The sequence below is a fragment of the Verticillium nonalfalfae genome (assembly GCF_003724135.2).
Source record: "Verticillium nonalfalfae strain VnAa140/NRRL 66861 chromosome Unknown scaffold_4, whole genome shotgun sequence".
Taxonomy (NCBI): Eukaryota; Fungi; Ascomycota; class Sordariomycetes; order Glomerellales; family Plectosphaerellaceae; genus Verticillium; species Verticillium nonalfalfae.
The window spans coordinates 195133-212177 of NW_021167229.1; the positions used below are offsets into that span (position 1 = coordinate 195133).

The 17045-nt window shown below is 58.0% G+C and overlaps 5 protein-coding genes across 5 annotated transcripts; 2 read left to right on the forward strand and 3 right to left on the reverse strand.

The window, feature by feature from the left end:
* Positions 1-1417: 1417 nt before the first annotated feature.
* On the forward strand, positions 1418-4592 carry D7B24_005955 (uncharacterized protein; the record flags this gene model as incomplete). Its single annotated transcript, XM_028640098.1, has 7 exons — positions 1418-1571; positions 1649-1878; positions 1940-2248; positions 2302-2584; positions 2642-2993; positions 3044-3887; positions 3942-4592. The coding sequence occupies 7 exons, from the start codon at positions 1418-1420 to the stop codon at positions 4590-4592; spliced, it is 2823 nt and encodes a 940-aa protein (XP_028498962.1).
* Positions 4593-5309: 717 nt separating this feature from the next.
* Positions 5310-7566, reverse strand: SDH1 (succinate dehydrogenase flavoprotein subunit; the record flags this gene model as incomplete). The annotated part of the gene is made up of 6 exons (XM_028640099.1): positions 5310-5529; positions 5588-6811; positions 6879-7207; positions 7273-7346; positions 7410-7464; positions 7522-7566. 6 exons carry the CDS (start codon positions 7564-7566, stop codon positions 5310-5312), a joined length of 1947 nt encoding a protein of 648 aa, XP_028498963.1.
* A 1120-nt stretch (positions 7567-8686) lies between these two features.
* D7B24_005957 (uncharacterized protein) lies at positions 8687-10063 on the reverse strand (the record flags this gene model as incomplete). Its single annotated transcript, XM_028640100.1, has 1 exon — positions 8687-10063. One exon carries the CDS (start codon positions 10061-10063, stop codon positions 8687-8689), a length of 1377 nt encoding a protein of 458 aa, XP_028498964.1.
* A 933-nt stretch (positions 10064-10996) lies between these two features.
* Positions 10997-13345, forward strand: D7B24_005958 (uncharacterized protein; the record flags this gene model as incomplete). Its single annotated transcript, XM_028640101.1, has 1 exon — positions 10997-13345. The coding sequence occupies one exon, from the start codon at positions 10997-10999 to the stop codon at positions 13343-13345; it is 2349 nt and encodes a 782-aa protein (XP_028498965.1).
* Positions 13346-14204: 859 nt separating this feature from the next.
* D7B24_005959 (uncharacterized protein) lies at positions 14205-16508 on the reverse strand (the record flags this gene model as incomplete). The annotated part of the gene is made up of 1 exon (XM_028640102.1): positions 14205-16508. The coding sequence occupies one exon, from the start codon at positions 16506-16508 to the stop codon at positions 14205-14207; it is 2304 nt and encodes a 767-aa protein (XP_028498966.1).
* Positions 16509-17045: the final 537 nt, after the last annotated feature.

The following is a 17045-nucleotide window of genomic DNA, read 5'->3' on the forward strand; positions in this document are numbered from 1 at the left end:
CTAGCTCAGCCGAAGCCAGCACAGAAACATAACCGGGCCGAGGCCTCACAGTCTGCCCCTGGATCTCTCCCGCGGTGAACGACGGGTTCCGTTGGAGAGACTCCTGCACATGCAGGCATCGTCTGCGTGTAGACGCCTTGGAGCTAGCGCTTATACCAACCCACCATTCCGAGATTCCAGTCGCACTCCGTGGTTTACACCTTGGCTGTGGGTGTTGCGTGCTTCCATCAGTCATCAGACTTGGCCGGCGGATGTAGCGGTACGCCATTCATTATACTTCGGACTTGTCCGCCAGGCCTGGCTCCACCTTTGACGGTGCCAGCGTCAAGAGGATTGCGCGTCTCGCAACTTGGCGAGACGAGGCTGGTGCCGAGTGCGCGGGTGGCAGAGCTTTGGGTTTTCACTGCACTGAACTAAGGCTTGGCCGATACGAGGGCGATGCGAGCCGAGCAACAGGGAATAGATCTGGCGCGTTCCTGGTCCAATTTCTCTCGATGGATGGGTGTTTTTTGGAGGGCAACGTCATGCCCAGGCTCTCTCAGAGTCAGCAAGTGGTCCTTGGGGCTTGTGACTGTCAACGTGGTCACCCGCGCCACGCCATGGGTTGTGTCTCGGGGCTCACGAGCATCTCGTGTGTAGCTGTGCACGATATGGTTTGTTCTAGTGTGCAAACTGCAAACCTTTGCAAATAGAATGTAAGTTGTGTCTGCCGAATGAGAGCGGAATGATGTGAAGATAGCCAGCAGGCAGAGTCTTCTGGCTAAGGTACCTACCTACCTGAGGTACCTACCTACCTTACCTAGGTACCTCAGAGTGGCCATCCCAGGCCTGGCTGGCTGGACCTTTCTCTCTCTGACTCGCTGAAGGGTTCCCCACTAGATTCGCGTCCCTTCCTCCCCCCTTCGCTGCACTCAGCCCGGAAACTGCTACCCCGCCATCCATGCGACACGCACCTCCAGCGTCTTACCGCCCTAAATATGACCTATGACATATGACGCTCGGCCACTGTGCTGCGCAAAACGGACTTCACCTCAGGTAAAGGTTGCCTACCTCCCCTTGCCTGTCTGGCTTTGCCTAAAACCTTCCGCCCACCTACCGTCTACCGTCTGCGTCAATACCTGTTCGTCTCCATCATCACAGTCTTGAGAGGCGACTCAATCTGCTTTTCTTGCGATTACGACGGGTGTTTGCTTACGCTGTTGCGAGTCATATAGATTGCGCTCACATACATCCATTCCCCCACCTCTCAGTACCGGTACGTGCAATAGAAATCTAACACCGCCAGAAGTATATTCACCGCACCCGAGCAATCTCGCCGACAGTACGGACTTGGATTCGACTCTTTGGATAGCATACAAACGACGAAGCGCGTTTCAATCAGCGATCAATTTCCCACAAACACGCACAGCCGCCGGCGATGGCTTCGAAAGTCCCTGTACCGCCGACCAACGGCGACGCTGTGGCCCCCGGGACTGGCGCTGGCGCTGAGCTCCCCAACAGCTCTACGACCAGCCTCCAATCCTATAAAGCCCCGCCTTCTGGTCAGACCCTGACCGGCAAGCAAGAGCACTGTGCGCGACCACCCCTCCGATAACTCGATGGCAGTTTGAAACCAGAAGAGACAAAAGAGCTAATGAGTTTGTTGTAGACCTCAAGCGCGAACTTATATCGGACCAGGTCAAGTACGAAATCTCGGAACTGAATTCCCCAACCGCCCTCAAGCGTTTCGGTGCCCCCTTCAAATCCGATTACGGCGAGGTCTCGCCTCTCGAATCCGAGCTGCCAATCCTGCGTTACATATTTGTCCACCATGTTCGCGACTTTCCTTTCCTTGACAAGGCGAGGGAAAAGGAGTTTTGGCAGGATAAGTTGCAAGTGGTAAGTGCTGCACATTACCACCGTCTCGCACTGGCGCGTACTGACGCTTCGTTCTCCGCAGTTCCTCGAGTCTTTCGCCATGAAGAACATATCCTCCTCCGAAGATCGCCTCGAAGAAACCAAGCGCCGCAAGCTGGCTCTGAAAAGCCAGAAACTCGTTGAGTTGATGATGGTTTCAGGAGTCAAGACCTCCTCAGGGTTCGAAGAGCGCATTCGGTTTTCGGAAATTGAAGTTGTCGACAGCAACGCCATTGATACGGGTGTCCTGCATACCTTGCCGGAAGGGAACTACATCAATGGCTGGGATGTGAATGTTGCTGGTGTTCATATCACTCAGGTGAAGAAGACCATTAGACATCACAAGCATGCAGTAAGTTAAAGCCGTGTCTGTTTTTGAATGACCGGGAGCTGATGAAGACAAAGGAATTCTTGCTGCGTATCAAGAGGAAGGGGGAGCTTGAGTTCTTCGTTGGCCGCCGCTATGGTGACTTTAGCAGGTTGTATAAGAGACTTCGGATTGAACTGCCAGGCAAGGTTCTTCCTACATTGCCGAAGAAGAACAAGTCCGACACAACGACGAGTAGTATTTTCTCATCCATGACCAGCAGTAGCAAGGATGATGATGCATCGTCCTTTTCGTCAGTTTCCACTCAGATGACGAACCTCAAAGTGGGAGATGCCAGTGGCCAGAACCTTACGGTCCATGGTATGTACCTTCATCTTGCTCCGTGTCATCTACCATGCTGACTTTGTTGCGAAACAGGCCACCGACGTCCAGGTTCCATTGCATCAACCGGACGCGGCTCACCACGCACTTCGACCGACGATAGGGCCAGGGCTCTGCTCGGCAAAAAGAGTGACACAGTCACTTTGTGGAGAGAATCACAGCGAGTCTCTTTGCGGGCATTCATCCGCTCCTTGCTCGCAAATCCCCAGATCGCTCAGACGAAGGCAATGGAAGATTTCCTGACCAAGGACCAAATCACGCCAACCGATGAAGATGTGGACGATATCATGCGCCGAAAGGCCCTTGATGAGCAACGCATGGAGGAACAGAAGAAATTCTACGAAATCGCCAGGAAACGCGCGGCGGAACTTGACATCTACATGGAAGAGTAAGTCAACAAAAGAAACGTTTCTGACCTATGCTAACGAGACTTGTCAGATTCCGACGTGAGATCGTGGAGCGTAACGGTTTGACCACGCTCTTCAAAGAAATCAGGGAGAAGGAGACCATCGGCGACCTGAGCATCCAATACCGCAAATTTGCCGAGTGGCTTAGGATCGAGATTGCGGCTACCATCTATCATCTCTTCCTAGCCGAGGACAATTCGCCCGAACTCTTCGCACAGGCGAAGCGCATCCACTCGCTCATTCCGTATACAGTCATGAAGAACGTCATCAGGATAGCGAACCCGGCGGCCGTTATGTCTGGTGTCTTGGATATCTTCCTGGCGCAACCGTTCGGTACCCGGTCGCTGATGCAACGCATCTTTACACTCACTTTGAACGACGGCATTCGAAGTTTCCAGAAGTCTATCGACAGTCTGGCTGCCAAGATCGGCGATCAGGTCCTGGTGGACAAGCTGAAGCGCTACACCGAGTCGGAAGAGCACATCAAGATTGCCATCCGTGAAGAGTCGGTTAACGAAGATATCGACCTCATCGTCGTCATCTTGCGATCTGAGTACCTGGAACCGCAGCTTACGTCCGAGCAGATCGGTCGGTTGTACAATGCCTACGTCGCCTTCAACAACGCGGTCGAGAATGTGGACGAGGAGCTTCGACAGGGTGCTCAGCTTTTCTCCTACCTGAAGCAGCTTCTGAAGCTATTCACACGCCAGCATGATAAGGCCAGGATGCTCCAGCTCATCGAAGAGCCCGTCACTCTTCAACTGTTCAGGGACCTGTTCACCATCTTTTACGAGCCGCTGGTCAGAGTCTACAAGTCTGCTAATGTGTACTCAAGTGTGACGGATTTTGCTGTATTCATTGATGACATGATACAGGTGACAACCATTCTCCGGTGTAACGTCGAGTTGCGATGCTGACAAGATTTACAGGTGGTTGAAAAGTGCCAGGAGCAGGACGCGTCGGCTGATCCCAACCAAACGGTCCAGGGCTTCATCGACCTCTGTGCACGCCACGAGCACAACTTTTACAAGTTTGTTCATGAGGTCCATACGCATGACAACGGCCTGTTCGACCAGCTCATGGGCTGGATCGAGGGCATTCTGGAGTTCCTCCGAACTGGACCCAAGAACGGAACCCTGAACATCAATGCGCTATTCGAGGGCGGCGTCTCCGCTGGCGTGATTGACAAGGAGAAGGTCATTCAAGAGGTCAACGAGCTCATCGCGTGGCAGGAGGCCAGGAAGAAGTGGCACCACGATAAGACGCGACAGAAGATGGCGGCCGAGGGCGGAGGTCAGGGCCAGGCGGACCTCATCCCCGGAGGCGCCTTCAAATCTTCCGACTTTGGGCTCGACCAGATGGATCTTGAGGCCATGGCGTACGACGACGACACGGAGGACGAAGAGGATGCGGAACAGGAGGATCAACTTGACCCTATAGCAGCAGAACGCCAGCGTCGGGCGAAGAGGCGGGACAGGCTGCGACGCAGCGCCGGCGAGCCGACAAAGCCGCATGTGACGGAAGTGCTCAAGCTAAAGGAGAATTTCCTAGTCATGTTGAGAGAGACGCTGGCCGAGTGAGCGGCAAATAGGCAATAGACTCGGGAGGGTTGAATGAGTAATGCAGAATTATATCCAGGCTATCCGGTCTCAACACCAAACAAGCATTCTACAGATGAGCTCGTAAATGCATTCGTGACGCGCTCACTAGACATGTATGTCGAACAATTACAGTAAAAAGGCGATTGAGTAATAGACGCAATATCAGGAGAAACAAGTCGGTAGATATGAATGAGCTCCTGCTTTTGAGGTCCCGGTGAGTTCTCTCGTGGCTCAAACTTCGTCAAATAGACTGAATCCAGCAAGACAACCAATAAGACAAGGCATGCTGCTGCTGACGAGAGGCTCGTGACAGGATTCATCTTCGGACATCAATATGAACACCTTACGCGTCAACATGCCAACAAGAAAAAAGATCAAAAGTCGCCTTGGAGTGAAACCACATTACGTCTAAAAACCTTGATTCTCTTGCTTGTACACTTCAACACCAAACCCAATGCGAAAAACCTAAGGTACACGTGCCCCGCCGGCAGCCCAGGCCCACCACGACAGCCACGTTACGTCCTTCTCTTGCACGCGTCCTCTTCTTTCTCTCATCCTCTGCTTTCTCTCTCTCTCTTGCTCTCGTGGTATCAAGAATGGCCCCCCTAACAGGGTCGGGGATTTCTTAGCCTGTGTCTCAACAGCCTTTCGTGCTTCCTTGCCGACCCATTCGGACGCGACCGCGCGCGTTCCACTTTAGTACACACGCTTGAACGGCGGCACGGCCTTGCACTCGTTCTCGTCGAGCGTCGTGGCGATGACGCGGCGGTAGCCGAGGTCGACCTTGCCGTGGGGCTCCTTCTGGAAGGACAGGGTGTGCTTCATCCAGTTCTCGTCGTCACGGTCGGGGTAGTCCTCGCGAGCGTGGGCGCCACGGGACTCCTTGCGGTTGGCGGCGGAAACGGCGGTTTGCGAGCTACGGTAGAATGTCAGTCAGAATGTTCGAGGTCTTTTCAAGGGCAGGAGATACGTACGCGCAAGTCAGAAGGTTCCTCAGCTCGAGAGTCTCAACAAGGTCGGAGTTCCAGATCATGCTGCGGTCCTTGATGCCGACCTCGGGGAACTGGGCGTCAATGTCCTTCATGAGGCGGACACCCTCGTCCAAGCTCTCCTGTGTCCTGAAGACGGAGACCTCGGTCTGCATCGCCTTCTGCATGGAGAGACGGATCTGGGCGGTTGTCCTGGGACCGTCCGAGTTGCGGACCTGGTCGAGGACCTCGATGTGCTCGGCACCAGCATCAGCCTCCATGGGCTTGAGCTTGGTGCCGGGTGTGAAGTTGTCGCGGATGGTGTGGGAGACGGCACGGCCGAATACGACGAGATCGAGGAGCGAGTTGGCACCGAGACGGTTGGCGCCGTGGACCGACACACAGGCAGCTTCACCGCAGGCGAACAGGCCAGGGACGACCTTGTCGTTGCCGGCCTCATCAACGGTGAGGACCTCACCAGTGTACTTGGTAGGGATACCGCCCATGTTGTAGTGGACGGTGGGCAGGACGGGGATGGGCTGCTTGGTGACGTCGACACCGGCGAAGATACCGGCCGTCTCGGAAATACCGGGCAGACGCTCGTGCAGGACGTCGGCGGGCAAGTGGCTGAGCTGCAGGAAAATGTGGTCCTTGTCAGCGCCGACACCACGGCCGTCACGGATCTCCATGGTCATGGAGCGAGACACGACGTCGCGCGAGGCAAGATCCTTGGCGGTGGGAGCATAACGCTCCATGAAGCGCTCACCCTCCGAGTTCAGCAGGTAACCACCCTCACCACGAGCACCCTCGGTGATCAGGCAGCCGGCTCCGTAGATACCGGTAGGGTGGAACTGGACGAACTCGAGATCCTGGTTGGGAAGACCGGCACGGGCAACCATGGCCATACCGTCACCGGTACAGGTGTGGGCGGAAGTGCAGCTGAAGTAGGCGCGGCCGTATCCACCGGTGGCGAGGACGGTGTGGTTGGCGAGGAAGCGGTGCAGAGTGCCGTCCTCCTGGTTGTAGGCCAGGACACCGCGGCACTCACCGTCCTGCATGATCAGGTCGAGGGCGAAGTACTCGATGAAGTAGTTCGTGTTGTGGCGGAGAGACTGGCCGTACAGGGTGTGCAGAAGGGCGTGGCCAGTTCGGTCAGCGGCGGCGCAGCAACGGTAGGCCTGGCCACCCTTGCCGAAGTTCTGGGACTGACCACCGAAAGCACGCTGGTAGCTGCAAATTGTCAGCGCTTCTCGTCGTCTTGCGCCTCTTGTCGGGCGTCTTTTTCTGTTTCACTCACATCTTGCCATCCTCGGTACGCGAGAAGGGGCAGCCGTAGTTCTCAAGCTCGACAATGGACGCGGGAGCTTCCCTCGTCATGTAGTGAATGGCGTCCTGGTCACCGAGCCAATCGGAGCCCTTGACGGTGTCGTACATGTGCCATCTCCAGTCGTCCTCGTGCATATTGCCGAGGGCGGCGTTGATGCCGCCCTGGGCGGCGACGGTGTGGCTTCGGGTAGGGAACAGCTTGGAGATACAGGCTGTGTTGAAGCCAGCCTCGGCGAGACCGAAAGCGGCGCGCAGACCGGAACCACCGGCGCCAACAACGATGGCATCGTACTCGTGGTCCTGGGGAAGAAGAGTCAGCTGTCGTGTCGATGCCGGAACGCGGGTGTTGGGCGATCGAAACATACAATGACGGCGTACTTGTTGCTCACGAAGGGAGATGCCTCCTTGGCGCGCAGAGGGCCATTGGCGAAAACCCGAGCTGTTCACATAAACTTGTTAGTCGGACTTCTGAGCTGCTTCCTGGGCAGTGGGAGGGACATACCGGCAGGCCTTGTGGAGGAGAAGGCTCTCGTCTGAAGTCTGGAGGCGCGCGAAAACTGTACCTCGGGTCAGCGAAAGCCAGAGAAGGTAAGATCTCGTGTCGGGGAACGTACGGAGGGCGCGGTGGCCAGTCTCCTCATTGCCATGGAGGATGCCATGATCGTCAATTGGATGTAGTCTCTGTCCTACGAAGCGGTTGGTGATGAGAATGCTCTGGACAATGATTTCGAGACGTGCATTGGAGGCGAACAGTGGCAGCTCTCGGTCGCCCTCGGCCGGGTTGGCTCGACCCTGCCGACCAATCACAGAATTTGTGATTAGCTCAGTAGCCGGTCCATTGCCGACGCGCCACGTTTGTCGAGCCACTTCCGATGCACATCAGCCACATTCTTCTCGGTCCATGACAACTAGACTTCACATGTTGCCCCTTCCCCCTCCTCTCCTCTCTCCGAAGCAGGATCTCATTTACCCCCTTCTTAGGGTGGTCCACTTGCTATTTTGTCCACACTTGTGTGCACCATCTGAGTCAACAGTGCCTCGTGACTCTCTCTGAATGTCGAATGCCTTGTCTGCCGAGGTACACCCCATCGTTTTGCCCTGCTTCCCTCTAGCCCAAGTGCCTCAGCATACCGTTGTCTCCTATGCCATTGCGAAACCTACGAAACAGACACAGTAATGAACGGCCGCTTTTATCATAGATTTCAGCGTTGCACACGCAATGCAATTGCAGTGCTCTACATTGAAGGATCATCGCCGCCAAGCATAGACCCAAAATCTTGGGCGACCATTGGTGCCACCCATGACTAGCCTGCCAGATTCCTCGTGACCGTGGGTCCCAGATACTGGATCGGTGGCGTCTACATGTGTTCTGCTGACGATTATTACTTGAGCAGACGAATATGAACAGAAAAGTTGACTCGAGGTGTACGACGGCTCTGTGATTCTGAAGCCTGCGATTTTCTATGACACAAAAACGTGGCCTACGGCACCGAAAGGCTTGCAGCATAAGGTACGCCGAGGTGGGCATGCTTAGTCGATGCCCCAAATTATTAGCTACTGAGGCTCGAGGTGTCGAGTGTTGGTCGATCTTTGAGGATGCAAACCACTCGACGCAATCGAGATCAAGCCACCAAGCGACATGAGGTGCATCATTTCTCACGTGTCATACCAGGCTGAGCGAAGCACGAACGGGGTATCATTCATTCATCATATCTCATCTAGTCTGCCTCAGTTACTGTGCCCAGGCACACCGCACCAGCACCAACGCGTCGCCATGGTTCAATGCTGAGCATACAAGTTTTGCAATCCTGCCTTCATATCCGTCAGCGAAGCTCTCATGGCTTTGTTCTTATTCTCCAGCGCCACGATTCTTTCCTGCAGCTGCGCGACCCTCTCGTCCTTGGCTCTCAGCTGGCCCCGGACGGCATCGCGCCCCTTGATCAAGCCGCGCGTGCGCGCAGCGTGTCGGTCGAGTGTGTTTCTGAGCGAAAGCGTGAGGGCGGGGGGTAGATGCTGGTCCCTGAGCAGCGCCATGACCGCTTCCGTGATCTCAATCTCGGCGTCGCTGTGGGTGGCGGGACTACTCTGCAGGGCGTCACGGGTGCGCGAGGTCGCAGGTGTCTGTTGCGGGGTTTCGAGGCCGGGAGACACGGTGCCCAAGTCGTCATTCGACGTTTTGAGGCGCTTGAGCTTGGGGCCTGGGAAGAGAACGCGGGCTGTGGCCGGGGTAGGCATGCCGTTGAGAAGATCCGTGGTACGCTCGGTTGCAGGGGTAAGGAAGCTCTGGGGTTGGAGGTTGTTGCCGCGGAGTTTCTGAGAGCTGCGCGTCACGGCCTCGTTGAGCTGCCGTTCCTCATCGGAGGAGAGGTCGCCGATCAGGTCTTCTTCCTCGTGGACTTGGCTCCTCTGGCGTTTGCTCGCCGTCAATGGTGCCTGCTTGGAGGAAGCAGGGCCGGCAGGCGCATGCACTCCATTGTCCTCCTCAGACGATATGTCAATGGCAGCTCGCACTGCCGCCTTGGCGATCTCGTTTCTGGGTGATTTGGGGAAAAAGTCGCAAATCTTGCTCTTGGGGCTGCGGTCGGCTGGAGCGGTCGAAGGGGGTTCTGCCAGCTCTGGCTGCTTGCCCTTGGGGCGGGTTGAAGACGGTGCAACGGGAGACGGCTCAGTTCGAGGGACAGGGTCTTCGATGGTCGTTACGGTGAGGCCCAGGGTGCGGGCGGCAGCATCATCATCCCAGAGGAAGAAGTCGCAGGCGCGGAGGACGCAGGTCCAGAAGAGCTTGCCCTTATTGGGGCTCTTCTTCTTGACGGGATATTGCTTAGCCTCACAGCGGGGTTCACAGTTGCAGTACCAGATGCCGTCTGCGTAGAGACCACTGAGGCGTTGCTTCCTCGAAGAGGTGTACGGCCTGGCAGAGGACGAGGGTGCTTTGGAAGGGGTGTGGTCGTTTTGCATGAGACGACCACGGGCTCGGGACGATCGGGGTGTTTTGCTGTAAGGCATATCGTTGGAATCGGGGCAGGGCGTATGGATGTGAGGGCTGAGGTGAGATTTAAGCTCAGGGTTGAGGCGCTGCTGTTTGCTCGTGGACGGGGCGGCGGCGGCGGAATTGAGTCGCAGGTGGGGGTGGTTCCACGGCAGGCGACGACCCATGGGCGTCCGGTCTTGCCTCAGCGCATGAGGGCTTGGAACACGCAGACCGTCGTAATTGCGACAGTACTGAAGCGGAACTGGTCAGGACGATAGGACGTGGGAGACGTGGTGAGGTTATACGTTGCTGGTAGAAAGATGGCAGTGAAGTGACGATGAGGGGATAGACGGTGACAAGGGCAGTGTCAGGGCAGGTGAGGTTGACAAGTGAAGTGGAAGTGGATCGATGCGGCAGGGTAGGCGGTTAACTACGGGGCGAGGTGGCTGGGAAACGTTCAAAAGTCCGAGTCTGCCTTGTTGGGTGCTTGGGTGCTTGGGTGCCTGGGTGCCTGCTGGGTGCGGGCTGTTGGAGGCGGGTTGCTGGATGCGGGCTACTGGGCTGCTCGGTTAGCTGTTTGTTAGTGGCCTTCCTCCTGTGAGGTACGTTATTCAGGCACTGAATGTAGGCAGGTGCGACGCTTGCGGACCTCCGTCCTTCACGGTCGGCGGCTGCTGAGTAAGGCAAAGGAAGGGGTCTAGGACCGTGGACCGCAAGGGTGATGCGCCAAGCCTTTCCACTGCCGATTTGTGTCTAGGCCCCTCAGTGGAACTCTGGTGGTACCAATGATGGGCATGAAGAGATGATGAAATCAGTCTCAATTCGATTGCAGCTGCCTCGTCTCATTCTCATTCACCCATCGCGTGGAAGGAGGCTAACTAGCCAAGGCTCGCACGGCTCCTGCTGAGATTCTCCTTGCTTGAAGCTCCAAGCTCCGACCCTGAGCCCACACACCACGAGGTAGGTACCCGGAGCTCCAAGTCACCTTCCCCTCAGCTCCCCCTCGGCATTCGCTATTCGGGATTGCACTTCCATCAAACCGCCATCAACACCATCACGGAATCGGCTTCTGCGTCGTTGTGATACGGACGCCGGTCTCGGTCTCCGTCGCAGCCACCATGCAGAAGGAAGACGAAAGGCAACGGGACGCCCAGCCCGGCGCCGATGCCCGCTCGACTCCAGATCCCGCCCATCCTTCGCTCGACAACCTCACCCCCGAAGAAGCAAACCGCATCATCCACTCTCATCGCAAGGTCCGTTACGGCACCGCGTGCTGGCCATGCCGACAGCGCAAGGTCAAGTGTGACAACCAACAACCATGCGAGAACTGTGTCAAGCGTGACCACCCCCAGCTTTGCTCGTACAAGCCCAATCGCACATCCTCTGGCAAGCTCACAACAACAGCGACGACGACGACGACGACGACAACAACTGCCTCCACTGCCACTGGCGAGAGCTCCAGCACGCGCAAGAGGCCACACTCTCCTGATCCTGCCACTGATGATCCCAGCCGGACACCATCACAGCGCCAGCCGAGTTGGCCACGCGCTTTTGCCAGTGTCGATGAGGCCGAGGCTCCCGAGAGCATCACACGTTATCTCGGTCACAACAGCATCCCTTCACTACTGCGGGAACAATCCTCGTCAGCCGACGTCCACCAGGGCGGCGATATTCGTCAAGACATGCGTTCCATTCTCGGCCTCGACACCTCGGCGCCCTTTCCCCTCATGTCGTCACGCCACCTGGACAGCCTGACGAGAGAAATCTCATCTGAACTGCCCTCCGACCGTGAGGTCATGAAGCTGTTTCGCACCTACAAGGAGACGCCTCAAGCCTTTTGGGGCTTCGTCGTCGACATTGATGATCTTGAATCAAAGCTCATGGTCTATCTCGAGGACAGGGCTCGGAACGCGCGCAACTCAACCAAAACCACGAAACCCGTCTCTGCGTCCTGGCTTGCCATCCTCTTTGCCGTTCTCGCCGTTGGGTCTCAGTACCATGACTCCCCATTTCACATCAGGACAAGGGACTCGCAAAAGTACATTCAAATATCCTTTCATTTCCTCCGTCTTGGCAACTTTCTCCTTCGACCCACGTTTGATTCAATTCAAGCTCTCCTCCTCACCGGCTTCGTCCTGTTGAACGACATGAAGGCCGAAGCGTCCTGGGCTCTGCTCGGGTTGACATGCCGTCTGGCGCAGTCGCTCGGCCTTCACCGGCCTTTCACCCAGGATGATCGGGAAAGCCTGCCGCCTCATCTCAAAACCAGAGAAATGATTCGTCGCAAGCTCTGGTGGACTTGCGTCTGGCATGACACCCTCACCTCTCTCTCCTTCGATCGCTCTCCTATGACCAATTTCCCCTGCTGCCCGATACCCACGGCTTCAGACATTGGTGAAGGGAGTTACACCTACCTTGAAACCATGTATCACTTGTGCGAGATCATCTCACGCCGCCTCAATCCTGACATCACCACCGCCGTGTCCTACGAGCAGATGGTTGACAATTGCCAAGCTGTTGAATCTCTGCGCACCATGATCGCACCCAACATTCAGTTCAAGGACCAATGCAAATCCGTCATCGATCGCCTGCAGTACTACGGCATCCGTCTACACTCTTCCTTCGTCATCTCGGTCTGTTGTCGCCCCGCCCTTCACCGTGACTGCACGCAGTTGAGTCCCGAGCAGAAAAAGTTTCTCTCCGAAAAATGCCAGCATAACCTCATCGAGACGGTACGCATGTTCCTCGCCATGCACCAGCTTTCTGTGATCCCTACACGATCCTGGGCCTATACCTATCATGGTCTCTCCTCTGCCCTCCTTCTCGGCATTCTAGCCGAGACCAAGAATAGTCCCGACGTTCGCCAGCTCCAGGGCGACCTCATTGCTGCTCTTTCAGCCACGGCTGCCAAGGAGACTTCCCCCTCGGCACACATTCCCAAGACGGACAAGGATATTGAGCTTTCTGGGCCTCTCCATCGCGCACTTACGGCCCTGCGCAACATTTACGAGCACGGCTCGGTCGTCGGCTCCTCGGCCAAGCGCGAGTCTGACGCTGGCAGTGGCGTCGCCAGCGGGGCCCGCACGCCGTTGCTATTGCACCAGCCTCCGTTTCCTTCGCAACCTTCCAACGGCAACGCACTCGCGCCGACGACAAATCCGTTAGCGTCGGCGGCTCTGGACCCTCACCAGGATGCCGCACTCGCCATGGCAGAAATGCAGCAGAACGGCACACCCATGCCGAACGACTACACCGCCGGCTTGCCCGGCGTATACCCGCCTCCGCAAGGCCCGGGCTTTGACGGACTCGCGGGAATTGATCCGGCGACGTACATGTCGCCGATGGACCTGTACGAGTCGATCTGGTGGGAGTCGCCGGATCCGTGGAACTCGGGGGTTGATGCGATGAACTTGGACTTTACGGCTCATCCGCCGCCAGGACAGCCGCAGCAGCAGTATTATTTCTAGGTCTTCCCTTACGGATGAGCACGTGGCTTTTCTGGGTAATTTTGGCACGTTTGCGTCCAACAGGTAGCGTCTTTCCTGGGTTTGGCGTTGGGGGTCTGGGCGTAGTATGATCTGGACTCGGCCTGACAGCTGATATGTCAAGCTTTGATATCTCTGATGCCTTTTCTTCGGTGCGTGGTTCGAATCAGGACATCTCACAAGTCAGAGAGATAGATGCCCGTTGTACAAGAGTGGTGCCCCTCTGGTCAGGGAGCATTGCTCAGTCCGGGCGTTGGGAGACTGCACTCCAGTGTTGTCTGGTCGGAATCGTAGTTCAAAAAAAGCTTGGTCTTCAAAGCCTTGCGGGTTCATGAGATGGACTGCTCTTGTATTCTGTCACATCGCATGCAACATGGTGCAAGCCATATATCATCACTGTGTTGCCGTCCTCGTAACCGTAACACGTTGATTGCCATGGGTATATCCTCTTCATTATACACAACGCTTTCGGCGTTCAGACTATCCACAAGCAGCAGGGGGGGGGAAACAACATGCAAGAAAGAAAAAGAATGGGTGACGAGGAGGTCGCCGGGTATGTATGAGCCTCTTGCGAGGCACCATCCTCGTCATGGTATGGTGCGCGGAGAAATCTCCTTTCCCTCGTGTTCGTTTATTCCCTTCCTTCTTCCTTCTTCCTCTCTTCTCCTCTTCTCTTCTCTTCTCGTCTTCCGCCCCCCCCCCGTCCCTGGCCGTGCAGCAAGCAAGCAAACTAGAGGGTATAATTCAAAGCCAGACGCGCAGCACCCCCTCCAAAAAAGCAAGAGAGGAAAAATAAAAATAAAATGGGGGCAGCGTGATGCCTTTCTATGCTGCCGTATCTCTACACCTCGTAGTAGTAATCCTCGTCGAGGCCGGCGCGGCTCGGCACAATGCCGGCGCCGGGCGGGGGCCCCGCGTAGGCGGCCTCGACGCGGACGTTGAGCAGGCGAATCTTGAGGCCGTACTCGCTGACGAGGCCGACGAGCTTGTTCGTCTCGGCCGTGATGGGCGCCTGGTTGAGGAGCATGAGGAGGCCGTCGAGCCACTCGGACGCGGCGCTGTGGTTGACGGGGTGCAGGGCGAGGACGGCCCGCTCGCCGGCGCTCGGGTCCGACGGGTCGGCGAAGCGGAAAATGGTAATCTTGGTCGACGAGCCCGTGAGGCCGGCGGCGGCTGTCGTCGGCGTCGGCGTCGCGTCGCCGTGGCCGTTGACGTGGGTGTGGGTGTGGCTGTGGCCGTTGACGTGGAGGTTCTTGACGGTCGCGGCGCTGGCGGCGTCGTCGGGGGCTGAGACGTTGGAGACGACGGAGGAGATGGTGCCGAGGTCGACTTTTTCAGTCAGCGTGTCGAGGCCTGGCTCTTGCGGGGTGCGCGTCACGAAATCGGCGTAGTGCAGGAAGCGGCGGTTGTGGGAGAGCTTGGCGAAGCGCCAGGGCATGGGCGTGTAGAGCCTGCGGCGCGGGGGCTCGTCGCCGCTCTCGGTAGCGTTGGTGTCGCGGCGCGGCAGGGGCTTGGAGAACCAGGCGCCCTGGAGCAGACAGCGGACGCGCTGCTCCTTGACGAACTGCAGCGCTTCCTGCTTGAGCTCCTCGCGGACCTGGTAGAGGTGCTGGCCCCAGGCGTCCTCGAAGGAGAGCTCGAGGAGCTCCATCTGGAGCTCGCGCAGGCGGGCGCAGTCGTGCTCGGCGAGGTCGTCCTCGACCTCCAGGACGTCGCGCGTGCGGGCGGCACGGCCAACGACCTGCTCGACGAGGATGCGCACGAGCTCGGTGACCTTGTCAAAGTCGCCCTGCGCGGCACCCGTCGCCTTCCAGAGGCGGAAAAAGGCGAGCAGGCCGGCCGTGTGCAGGCGCGACCACTGCAACAGCAGCGGGCGGAAGAGCTTGTCGTTGTTCTTGGCCGACACGTCGAGGCCCTGGTAGCCCTTGTGCTCCTCGGCCTCGGCCCTGTCGACGTCAAAGTGGTCGTAGAGGATCATGGTGACGGCGAGGCTGGCGCGCGCGATGGGGCAGCGTTCGTGCAGGGGCCGCGTCGACTGCTCGAGGAGGATCTTCTGGAAGCCGTCCTCGTGCTTGCGCACGTAGTCGGTGAGGTCCATCATGCCGAGAAAGCCCGTCACGTCGAACTCCTGGGCCGGGCTCTCCGTCTCGAAGCCGAGTCGTCGCCACTTTTCGGGATTGTGCCGTCGACTGCCCTTCCTTGTCGTCATGGCCGCCACAGTGTCGGCTTGCTCGTCTCTGTTGGACGCGATGCCGTTGACGGCAGGGCGGTCGGGCGCGCTCGCAATGTGGAGGCCCTTGAGACCTCTCCGGTGCTCGGGGCGCTCGACGTCGACGCGGACCTCGCGCCACTTGCGCAGCAGGAGCTTGGTCAGGGACTGAAACTCGAGGAGGGGGTGGGCGAGATCCTGCAGGGCCGAGCTCTGCATGAGGTTGTAGACGGCCTTGATAAGACCGAGATCTTGCAGTCGCTTGATGAACTTGGACCACTCCTCCATGGGGGCGCCCTGGGCTGCGGCGGCGGCGGCCGATGACTTGGTGGCCAGGCCGACGGTGGCGGCCTCGCGGGCGGCGGCCTCGCTCGAGACAGCGTCCCGGATGAGGGCGTTGATGAGCATGAGGGCGTTGGCGCAGAGGGCGTGGTCGGCGGACTGCAGCTGGGCGATGACGAGCTCGAAGAAGTGCGGGTAGACGGCGACGGCGGGCTTCAGGGCGCGGAAGCCAAAGGACCCCGGCAGTCTCGCGCCGGCGGTGGCGGGGTTGCGTGCGCCCGCGTCGGACTGCGAGTGGCTGACGAGGGCGACGAGGATGGACATGGCGCCGCGCAGAATGTTGACGAGGGGGTTCGTGACGATGAGCTCGACCACGCGCTCGACGAGGTCGCCGGCAGCGGGACCCTCGAATATGTCCCAGCCCATGTCAACCTCGAGCAGGCGGGTCAGGCTCTGCAGGGAGTAGGCCAAGGTGTTGCCGCCGGTGCTCATAATCAGGCGGCGCAGTATGACGAGGCCACCGGAGGAGATGAAGACGTCGGCAAAGGCGGGGTCGTTTATGGAGGACTGGAGCTTGAAGACGGCCATTTTGCGGGCGGCATCCTCGTCGGAGGCCAGCCGCGACAGGAGCGCGGGGATGTCTGCTTGGTCCATGGTCCAGACTGCGGTGGTGGCGGCGGCGGCAGAGGATCTTGATGGGGGCCGCCCAGGAGAAACGTCGGGATGGGCGTCAGCGAGGAAGTCGGAGTCGGAGTCGGCACGTGGTGCAGATCATGATCTTTTGGCGGTGGTGCGCTTCGAGAAGGACATGGACGAAGAGACGAGGAGGCGCGCGTCAGGCCTTGTTGGCCCTGCCTTGCGGTCGTACGTGACGTGGCTTGAAGTTTCGTGCTGGTCGTGGGGTCGGATCACCTGTCGAGGGGTGCAACCAGAGCCAGAGGAGAGTCAGAGTCGAAGAAAGCGCGAGGAATGGATGGGGAGACAGAGACGGTGAATGTAATGTAATTGTCGAGGTTTGGGATTTGGGATCCAAAGGGTCCATGCGCACGCACAGCAGCCAGCCGATGCAGGGGTTCAGCACATTATCCGCGACTCGTGCGCTGGGCCAATGAGGCTGCCTCGCTAGTGCCCCGCGTTCCGAGCTGCAGCATTCGGCGTGCCTGGATTTGTGTTCGTCCCGGTCAGGGTCCA